General features: G+C 32.1%; 1 protein-coding gene across 1 annotated transcript; it reads right to left on the reverse strand.

Annotated features, from left to right (window-relative positions):
• Window positions 1-739: 739 nt before the first annotated feature.
• On the reverse strand, window positions 740-6,530 carry LOC113852766 (kinesin-like protein KIN-14C). The gene is made up of 17 exons (XM_027483134.1): window positions 6,415-6,530; window positions 6,056-6,289; window positions 5,828-5,972; window positions 5,208-5,317; window positions 4,994-5,113; window positions 4,626-4,829; window positions 4,320-4,529; window positions 4,138-4,212; window positions 3,797-3,943; window positions 3,557-3,692; window positions 3,340-3,449; window positions 2,480-2,641; window positions 2,163-2,395; window positions 1,825-1,906; window positions 1,641-1,745; window positions 1,436-1,540; window positions 740-927 (listed from the first exon to the last, which is right to left on the reverse strand). Exons 1-17 carry the CDS (start codon window positions 6,457-6,459, stop codon window positions 748-750), a joined length of 2,403 nt encoding a protein of 800 aa, XP_027338935.1. The 5' UTR covers window positions 6,460-6,530; the 3' UTR covers window positions 740-747.
• Window positions 6,531-11,882: the final 5,352 nt, after the last annotated feature.

Genomic DNA, 11,882 nt, shown 5'->3' on the forward strand with positions numbered 1-11,882 from the left:
AACTTACTAACATTGATTACGTTAAGGTGAAAGGAAAATTACATTTTAATAAAAAAACAAAATTTAAGTATAATATGATAAGCATTTATTATGTTATAATAATTTGGGTCAATTTTTAATAGTTTTAATGTGAGATTATGGAGGTAGAATTCTAACTCTAATTAAAAAATTGATATTAAAAACATTTGCAGTAGTGAACTTAAATTTTGTTTTTATTGAGTGAGATAATGAAGTTCTGTTCGAAAATTTCACAACTAGGGTGCGGTTTTCCTTTCTCAATAGATGTGTTCGCATTTTGCAAGATGGAATATACTTGTTTCTCGCAAGTGTTAAATCACGATTACGTCAATTATTTGTATCCGATGACTAATGTATATACTGTCAGCACCATTTAATCAAATACATTTTCCATGAACCACAACCATGTCTATAAGGAATTAATGAATACCACAAAATAATGTGGCATCTCGTTAAGTTGCAAGAATTGATCAAATGGTAAGTTTTACATAGAAATTACAATCAACAAGCTGCTCAAATAAATTGAATATTATCATATGTCACAGCTAAATGATACAAACCATTAGTACCAGTGAGGCTAAAGTCAAGCCTCTTCTACGATCAATATACACAACCCTCAATTCTCTAAAAGTTAACACAGTTACATTCATCAAACAGTTCTTCTATACCTGAGAAAGCAGTACAAATAACAGTTATTTTTGGTTATGAATTACGAGGCAGACCTCTCTTTTAGCCATAGCTCAAACGAGAGTCAAAGGACCGCGTTGATGTCTGACGCCGCGGAATACCAATTTCGCAGGCATTGACTCTAGCGGCAAAACGAAGAGAGCAGAGTGACTCTCCAGTTGAAGATGGATCAGGTGATATGTTCACAAACATCAAAGTTTTGGAATCCCCACCAAGACATGGCTGCCATACATAGAACATAAGCAAATCATTTGTTTGGTTCATGTAGTTGAAATCAATGTCAAATAAAATTGCATACTGAGATTCTGGTGTGATAAAGCAATCTAGAGTAATCGTATAAATGCCCCTTTTCATGCCATGAAATTGGAATGATAGTGTGTATGGTATGAGTATTCTTATCCTTAAAATACAATCTAATCCGCAATTTTGCAGCGCGTTGATAAGTTCCGCATGTCAAAAATACTATAACCAACTTTTTTGCATCCTTCTGTTTAATGACTGCTGCTAAATTATTCAAATTGAAAGAAAGAAATCAAATTCATTAGAACTATGCATATCAGGCCATGTTAATAGTTGTTGATATAAAGTCTCACCACTTCTCAGTTCATTGTACAGATAGTTATTGATTTCCATGTGTGATTAGTATCAGACTACTATCAGTGTAACTTTTTCACTCTTTAAATAACAAGACCAACTTTAGCCAATCCATCCAACACAATCGCGAGCATACCTGGAGAAGGTAAGTCAATTTTGAATTCCTAAAGGGGACATGCTCCTCTTTCTTTGCCAAAGCAAATATGACATCACTCAAAGATGAGAGACTTTTGTTGATAGCCTGACATAGATAAGATAAATACACAACAAAAAGTTATCACTTGTGCTAATATAAAATCACTGACAGAGATTAAGTTCATAAATGATTATCAAACAGACACCTGAGTTTCCTTTAACCGGTCCCCAGTTGCCCCACTCCTCGAGAGTCTTTCACTTCCAGCCAGATCAATCAGGTTTAACACACCTTGCACTTGTTGTTCAGTGTTCTAAAACGGATAGAAACGTACATCAGGAAACGGTGTCAAGATGAAAGAACAGTAAAATTATTGTATCAAAAGCCAGTACCTCGTTAATCCCACATATACGCAAAGTAAACACAAAATGACTTCGTGATGATTGTTCATTCATCTGTGTTCTTCCTACAGACCTGGAAAAACGATAGGGAAACATTTTCTTTGTTTAAAGATCCAATGCCAATAAAACAAGGACCAAAACAATAGCACATTGTATCTTAAATATTTTAAGTTAGATCTTCTAGCTGAATCAAATATAATAAAATTTACACTGAATTTAATTTAGTTGAAAAGGAAAGTTATTTACACCAAAAACAAAAGATCATTCATGCATCATGACGCAAGAGAAAAACCAAGGTGAGGGCTGAAAGGTTTCGAGCATGACTTCACCTGCTTTGTGCTGCCTGTTGCAGAAGGGAGGAAATCTCATTTGCACTACAAACATCCACAATAGTGAGGTCTGAAACATGTGTGTTTCCATTGGCATCGTGTTTGATAGTGTATTGCTGCTGCTTTCCAGAAACAGGTACACCATTTTCTGTTCGTGTTGGGTCAATACTACTTGACCGATTTGATGATAACAAATCCCTGATGGTCTCATTATATATTTCCAGTATTGAAGCCTACAAATATTTCACAAAATTTTGTCACTGTTTCCACTTATATATGTAAGATAATTCGGTCTCATGAAAATAAAGTATATTAACCTGCATTTTGTACTTCCATCCCTGATCCTTCAGGGACTGACTAATCTGGAATATCTGTTCTAGAGAACGCGGTATCAACCCCTTCAGCTCTGGGGCATCAGGCCTACCCATCATTGTATAGGTTTTGCCTGAACCTGTCTGTCCATAAGCAAAGATACAGACCTGCCATGACAAACCATTAGCCGTTTGTTAGGCCAAGCATAGTTTGTCTTGTAATAGCCAAAATAAAAAAAACCGACAAAATGTAAATAAAAAAATAAAAAAAATGAAAAACCCGTCGTATTGCATTCTATTTCAAAGATGCATTTCATGAAGAGATACTTTTTTTTGTCCAGAAACAAACCCTAAGCCACAGAAACACTAAGATACCAAACAGAAGGTAGAATACAGATATAGCCACAGTTCATATTAAATATGAAAAAAATTAAATAAGAAAGAAGTTCAACTTCAAGTATAAATAGTTCGTGTTTTTTGGAAAATAAGGTACCAGTTGCCAGAACTTTCAGAACATAGAAACTCAGATAAAGACCAGTAGACCACAGCACTAACAACAAGCATAGCAATTCAATATCAATTCCCACAACTAAGTAAAAAACCAATAGAACTTACTGTGCTTCGAAAACACAACACCCAAAATATTACTAAAAATAAACAGAATAGCTTAACAATTTTGGTTTTGCTATTAGTAAAAGGTGCACCGATGAAATTTTGTATTTAAAAAAGTTCCCAAAACCCCATAGCCAATAGCAAGTATTGTTCCACCATACACCATAAAGTTTTCATGCTTTAATTTTACCTATTTTCTATGTATTACGTTCTGCCATCAAGTAATGAACAAAAGAAGGCAAATTAAAAATTACCTTGTACCCATCAAGGGCACTTTGTACCAGCTGTGATATCTCAATGAAAACATCTTGCTGAGAAGCCTCGTGATTAAATACCTTGTCAAATGTAAAAGGGTACTTCTGCCCTGTTTATGTTAAAGGATGAAAAAATTATTATAATTCAATAAGCACATACAATAGTGAAACTAGAATAACACGAGAAGAGAGAGGAAAAAAGATTGAAAATATATACCGCTCTGTACCAATTCAATGCCCCGGCCAAGGGCTTCTGTTGACGAAGGGTAAGAAACAACCATGTCTGTTCCAGGACCATCATCCGGTAGCAAAGGTCGAACACGGCAGAACACGCGAATATTTCCTTTTAGCTCCTACAAACAGAAAAAATTATATGCTACTGAAGTATTACGCTGAACAACTAATAAGGGACCCATGTTTTAGGTAATAGCAAGTTTTCAACAAAAAAGGCATTTACCAGGATAGTGTTGTGCAATTTTTTCCTTAATTTCTCTCCTTCAATTACTTGGAATTCTTTCTCTGCTAGTCGTTCCTGTAGTTCACTTATAATTCTTTCCTGATCTTCAAACACTGTTCTTGATTTTGAAGCAGATAAATCAGCCATCTAACAAGAAGGAAATAAAAATAGTTTAAATCGTAACTGTAAACAAATGCATCAACTAGTTACTACGGCTAGTAAAAATCGACAAGTAATATTTAATCATTTACTCCTGTTAAATTTTATCTCAGCTAAGCAAATCTTGCGAGGAAATTAATTTTAAACGACAAAACGGGTGCGCACACACAGGGCTGAATTACCTTTAACTTCTCCCTTTCAGCATTCAACTGATGCTGCAGTATATTTATTTGCTCCCTTTGGGAAGAACATGTCTCCTATAAAGAAGCCACTATCTTATAAATCCAATGAAGAAAAGAATGCATAATTAATAATTAAAAGGATCAAAATAACTAAAAGGAAGGTATAAAACAGCGCAGCGAACCTCTAGAGCATTTGTTTTTATTGTCAACGTATCCAATTGTGCACATGATTTCCCTGTATATTCTTTGTATTTTTCTACTTCTCCAGTCAAAGACTGTACTTGTCCCAGTTGGCGATCACGATCATCTCTAATTTGTTTTAGTTCTTCCCGAAGGCATTTGAGCTCATTTGCTAACATTTCCTTCTGCTTAGTAGCCTCATCCTGTGAGGTCTGAATAAAAAGATAAAATCAAAGAAACCAAACAATGGTTGACAACACGCGTCTCAAAGGACAACACAGAATTCAAATATCACACCAAAAACTTACTTTAAGAGATGCCAACTGATCCTGCAATGCCTTATTGTGGCCTCTAACATTGCTAAGGTTCTCAACAATGGTTGCTTTCTCGGTTTCCAGTCGTTTATGTGCTTCATTAGTTGTTTCAAGATCTGATTGAAGGCGACTATTGTACTGCTGCAGACTCATATTGTACTCCTGTGATCGCTTGTACAAGTCCTCATTTGAAATGGCCTGCAAAACTCAACAGAGAGAAATAAAAGTGAGATGACCTGCAAAAATCTAACAACAAAATAAATATGTACAAAAATCATTCAACAACAAATAATTTTCGGATAACTTGGTAGTGGATTTCAATATTTAATGAATAATTGTAAATTGTCCACATTAACATTTACCTTCCGCTCAGCAGCTGATCTCTCATCCCGAACTTTCTCCAGCTCAGTTGAAAGAGAAGCTTGCATCTGCTCAGCTGTACTTCTAGCTTCCTTTTCTCTTCTATAACAATCAATTGCTTCCTAGTTGTCAAACCACAAGAAGTGAGGCCATCATGCAAAAGAAAACATCACTTGGGATATCCAATCACAATATTGTGGGCAAACATCCACATACCAATTTAGCTGATTCTTCCTTTGCAATTCTCTCTTCTAAAGAGGAAATTGTCGTCCTCAAATTAGATATAGTTTCATTCAACTCAGCAATCTTAACCTTCATCTCATTCCCTGAGAAAACACAAATGCGTGAAAATGTTGAATAATATTGACTCAAAATTTTGAAATTACAACCAAACACTGCACATGTACTCTGGAGTTTGAATGACATGATGCAAATAATAAAATTATAAAGTACATTTATATCTGAAAAAACAATTTATTGTTCTAGCAGAAAAAACAAATGTGAACAACAAGCATTCCTGGTGCTTTTGAAGGTTTTTCTTCAATGTAAAATTTATAAAGCGATAGATATACTTAAGACAAGCCTTTATGAGTAATCTAACCGCAATTGCCAGAGTATACAACAATGGCTAATAGCTATAGCACCGTAGCAAAAATTGAAGCAACCACCACAACATAACAGGCAGCTTACTCGTGCTAACGAAAGAAGCTCAAAGCACAAGTAAATAACTCCTAAGTAGTGAAAAGGAAGCAAGCACCTAAAAACATCCAATCAGAAGGTGTATTCAACAGTGTTTACGTGTCAAGAAAAAATCAGACTTCAGAGAGATGACTCACCAGTGTCAATGCATTTCTTCAGGGCAGATTCAAGTTCAGTCTGAAGCTTTTCTTTTTCTTGGATATACCCTTCTTCAATTCTTTTAAACCATCGAACGCAGAGTTTAAGACGCTTTATGAGATCTGCCATCTGGTCCATTTTTTTCTGCCAAAAAGAAAAAAAATATAAGCTTCAAACACAATTATGCAATGAAGAATCAGTGTCAGAAATTTGAAGTACACAAGAACCTTATTATCAAAGGGATTTCCCTTTTTCATCTTCTCATTGAGCAACGCCTCCACGTCCTCTTTGGTGAACTCAACAGTGGCAAAATCGGAGCCCTCGGCGCCGGCAACTTCGTTAGCTTCTGCTTTGTTGCTGAGAGCCCCAAATGGAGCCCTGGTTCGACCCTGTCGCTCCATCTTCTCTGCCCCAATTCTTCGACGTTTGTCTGAGGGAAGTTCTTCAGCACCTCCCTTTTTCTGAAAGAAAACACTATTAGTACCCCCATTTCTGCGAATCGCGTTCTACTCAAATCGAATTTCGTTTGGATTGTGATTAAACGGAAGATGAATAAAATGAAAAGAAGAAGAGAGAAAGGGCTTACGTTGGAAGGGCTGCGAGGAGGCCTGTTCTGGTTGCGGGAAGCCATGTGAGGCTTCGGAGAATGAATCGATTTGGTGTGAATGGGGAGTGAGTGTTGTTGTTGTTAGGGTTTACTGAGAGCGTTGCGAAATTTGAATTTGGATGTGGCGGTTCAACCAAAAAGCGCTCCTCTTTCTCATTGTGGATTGGATTAAACCGAGTTCAAATCCGGTCCGGAAGTAGGGTCCTTCTTATAAAATTAAATAATTTTGAATGTAACGGTCTTATTTCACACCAGAAGTTTCATGATTTGCGTGGACTAAAATTGATTTTCTCGTCCTAGTTTATTAGGTTTTGTTTATAAAAAGTTAAGCTAAACTTTTCTTTTACTTTCTTATTTTTAGGTTTATTCAATTTTTAAAATTTTTAATTACGTGATTTTAATTTTTAAATTTATTATTTTATTAATTATAATAGAATTTTTAACAGAATTTAGTTATCTGTTTGACGAAAATCTTACCGTACAAATGTGTATATTGATATGCAATATTAATTTTAATATATCTTAATAAAATAAATTATTATCTATAATGGTACATGTAGTGTAATTTTTGTTTTCTTCATCAATATTATTATCTAAATAACAAATTTTTTTTTAAATCATAGTTTTGTATTGTGGAAAAGAGATACTTAAATATTTAATAATAGAGGTGGAAGAGATGAAATGAATCTTCCTTTACTAATGTGAGAGTTAGATGTAGATTTAAGATGTGTAATTGTAATATAAAAAATTTTTTGTTGACATCTTAGACAAACAATAATCCATATGTGTAATTGTGACATATAAACTTCTTTCTTGATATTATGGACAAACAACAATCTAGATTAATATTTCCACAGTTGTGGGCATTTTCAAATAATGAAAAGAATTGTTGACTTATAATGTGAAAGACATAGTACATTCTAATTAGTATTTTTGTTTATAGGTAAAAGAAAGTTATCAATTTTTCAATGACATGATAACAAGATAAAGGCTTAGAAGAATAAGATTATAAAATCACCATTAAAGAAGGTGGATGCTTTGTAGAAGAAAGAGAAATTTCCAATGGTTAGCGATAGGCATAAAATTTAGATATAAAAGTCCAATCTATAATATAAGCCAAACTAGTTTAAAAGTCCATATTTCAAAAAAAAATAGATACACATTCTACTTTTTTTTTTTTTGCCCTAATATATTTTGGATCTCATTTAACAAATTTGGATTTATTTTTTCAAAAGTAGTTTTCTTCTTTACATGATCAAGTCTAGCCTCTAAGTAATTCTCTTCTCTTATGTTCTAAGACTGAAACCTAAATTTCTAAATCCCTGATCATTCCATATTTTATTTTTCCCGTGTCCTATAAGGATTTAGAGAATCATTGAACATTGGCTCCCCATGTAGCAATTATGATAACCACATCGAACTAATGCAATTTTTTTATTCTCTCTCCTATCTTTTCACTAATATAAAATAATTTTTTATTCAAATTTTGCAATCACTTCACAGCTTATGAAAATATTCATTGTTGTTCGCAGCATCTTAGGTGAGTTTATGTTATGATTTTCTACCACTTCCACTTGCATTTTGGTTTCATTTTTTTTTCTATGAGGTGTTTATGTTTATGTCTTTAAATCTTAATTTTGCTTTAGGATTGCAAAAAGGTAATGATACTTACTAAGTACAAGTAATGTCTTATGCTCATTTATGCATTTTATTCATCATTTTATTCTACTATAGTTACTTTTAATTAGCCAAACTACATTAAACCTCTTCGAAATATTGTCAATTTGTTGGACAATGACATCATTTTCATAAAATCTTATTTTCTTTTAAGCTTGGCCTTCACTTACTTCATTGTTATTTTCTTATTTGTATATAACTTTTTCCTTAGATTGTTATATTATTTTTCACAGGCCCTTATTGCAAGTTATGTATCTGAACATTAGTATAAGGTTGTGAGGGAAATTACAAATTTGGTATTAAGAGTAAGAACTTTTTCTCAATAAATTTTGAGTCTTTGATGTTGTTACTAGTTATTCTCAAAATTTACTAAAGTTATGGTTGTTTGACTATGTCAAATGTCAAATAAGAAAGTTTTATGAATTTGTTTAAAAACCTAACAATGTTTTTACAAATTGGATTGTTCATAAGTATTTGCTTGACTATAATCCTTAGTGTATTTTTTGGGTCTTTAACTACCATTTTTACCGAAGAAGGAAAAGTCTTGCAAGTGGGTAGAACTGGGGTGTTGGTATGTATGACATCTACTTATTCATTTGTTATTGTTTGTATGTAGTTGTTTTCTTTTACCTTATATTTTAGTTTACAGTGTTATCTTTTATTGTTGTTAGTTTATCAATGCTTCTCGGTCATTTAACGCTCTACATATATTTTTTATGGTCTTCATTATGGAGTTTCTAATGTCCCATACATTACTTTCTTCATGGTAAGTTTTCTTTTCTAAAATTGTTACAATGTTTATTTCTTGCTACATATGTTTCTTTGGGTTAATTTTTGTGATAATTGCTTTATATATGTATGTGGGAGCAATCTCCTCTACATTCTTTGTATTTGCATCCACACTTTTTTGCTTTCATGGTGTATGGTTGGACTTGGTTCTTTTCACGGCTCTTTGTGTGACAGCTGGTTTTATAGGCAAAATAACATATTTTTGTTATGTGTGCTTGTACATTTCAAACAAATGTTTCATGTTGTTTCCATCTTATTAAAACAAGTCACTTTACCTCTATTAGATGGATACTTTAACTTCCACTCTACTAATCTTTGATTAGAATATTTAACCTATACATCTTGGGTTGACCACTCATCTGATATGATTTCATTAATTACAAAAGTACATGTGATTGAGCTATAAATATAGTCTTTTTTTGTGGAATGGTGTACATGCACCTAATTTTGCATTTGCTCTCAATAGGACATCATGTAAAACAATAATCCATGTAGAAAATGCATGTTGATTTAATTTTGACATGCATTGTAATTGATGCTTCAAAGAGTAGTAACAAATTTGACTCTTATTTACTAAACTAAAACACCCATGTAGACATTTTAAGCCTATTCAAATATTCAAGCATTGTCAATTTCAGAAGATAAATTAAATTTGCTTTCTTGTACAAAAAATTAGAAATTTATTATTTTTTGGACATCTAAAATGTATTAGTAATTTATTATTGTTCAACATTTTTATTCTACACTGTTCATAATGTGAATTGAAATTCAATCTAAAATATAAAATATATATAGAGTGCTTTGTCATTAGGTACAAAACAAAAAACATACATCATGTTCTTAAATACATTATAAGGTTATGATTCCTAAGCATTATGCACTGATTTGGCATTTTGTCTCCTAACATTAGTACACTATTTAGAAATGAAATATGAGATGGTTGATGCAACTTAAGATGATCGTATAAATGCTTTGGTTAGTACTCTAAAACCGGTAGTTGCTACACTTTAGGATGGGTGTGTAGATATGATTAGCGAAGCAATCACAAATCAAATAAACTACAAGTTTAATAAATGCAATATGTGATGAAACCTAGTCGAACTTCAAAGAACATCTCCACTTTCAAATGCAATTAGAAAATACATGTTTGGCAGTTTATCATTCAACAATAATCAATTAATCAAAATGTAAAGCCAAAATTATTTTAAAAAATTCAATCGAGAAGGTTCAACCAAAAGAACACTCATGCAATGGTTTAATTCATCACTAATTCTAGATATGTGATTCGATTCTAATTTCATTAATCTCAGATTATTTTCATAAACATCTTCAAGCATTTTATGAATGCACATACATCAATTAACAATCACACAATTAATGTTAAGTAAGCCAATTTAAATCTTATTCAATTAACATTGATCTCAAATATGTGAATCAAGCCTCTGATTAATCCTAATTAATCCAAATCAATTAATTTAAAATTAACTAAGTGATTTCTAAATGGTTAAGATTTTGTTCTAATTATATTATATTAAACAAACTCAATCAAGTTTAATTCAAAACAAGTTTAGAATCAAAAGAAGGGGGAAAATTAAAGTTCAAATTTAGAGTTTAAATGCAAAACCTTAAAATCAATCAAAATGCAATGAAGAATTCTCTAGGTTGAATGCCAAAAATTAGCCTCTCATGATTATCTCCATAAAAATACAAAAATTAGAAATTTAGAGAGAAAAAAAGCTCTTCTAGTAAGAAAAGTGTAAAATTAAATTAAGGAAAATTCAATGTCTCTTTGAATTCCCTATAAACTGGAAATAACAATATGAATATAAGTGAAATTCCTAAGCTACCCCTAGCCCAATTAAAATTCCTTTGAATAAACTTTTCAATGACGTATATTTTGCTTACTTTAGGCTTAAATTGAATGAGATACACCCATTTAAGTAAACGAAGGTCTTGCTGTTTGGCAACAACTTCTGTCTAACTTTGACCCCAGTTTTGACCCTAAATTTGATTGAATTAGCCAACCAACATTTTAGAAGAAAATTTAAATCTTTGTCTTAACTTCCTAGAGCCACAAAGATTGTTCAAATTCGATATCTATAAATCTAGATATTGCCTATATAAAGAGAAAAGGTCATGATGTTAAAAAATCCAAGAATTAAGCAATAAATTCATATAAGTCCATTAAAGGCCAAACATAACAAAACTTCATTTAAATCATGGAATTGAGCTCAATTTTTGTTCCCTGAAAGACAAAGGAGATTGGAAGAACTGACTCTAACCTGAGGATGTCTTTTTAGCTTAAGTGAGACTTCCTTGCTTAAACGAGACTTCCTTGCTTAAACGAGACTTTCTTACTTAAGCGAGGTTGCATTAACTTAACTTTTGAGAAAGAAGAATAAGTAAAGAAGAGGACCAAAACCAAAACTTCAACAAGGGAGAACTAGGACATTTGGTGAATGAGCATTGGACACTATTTTTTAACCATTTTCTCTTTTTTTCTTTTGTTGTAAGGGATGCCATCAGTGACTAAACTTCCTTTGGGATTAAATGTAATTTTTAACTCAAATGTATTTTGATGATTTATATATAGTTATACATTTTTATAAATGTTGACGGTTTCAATATGTTTTTAATATTTGATTCTATTTTAAATGATAGTATTTTGATTTAGTATCTAAGGTTAGCTAGAAAGGAAGTCTTAGAATCAGATTGAATGAAATTCATTCAATGTGTTATAATGTTAGGTATAAGTTTCAGTATATCAATTGCTTTTTAACTTTTAATTTTAATGCTAGAGGATTCAATGAATATATGAGAAATTGTTATTCAGTGGATACTTTTATAAACCTTGTATTTGAGAAATCGATAGAATGAAATATTAAGAGAGTATATTTACTTCTATAAAACAATTTCTAAGTATTTATTCATCAAAATATAGAAGATAATGAATGATGAAATTCAATCCTAATTCAAACCCT

The sequence above is a fragment of the Abrus precatorius genome, unplaced genomic scaffold (assembly GCF_003935025.1).
Source record: "Abrus precatorius isolate BTA unplaced genomic scaffold, Abrus_2018 Scaffold10, whole genome shotgun sequence".
NCBI classification, from domain to species: Eukaryota; Viridiplantae; Streptophyta; class Magnoliopsida; order Fabales; family Fabaceae; genus Abrus; species Abrus precatorius.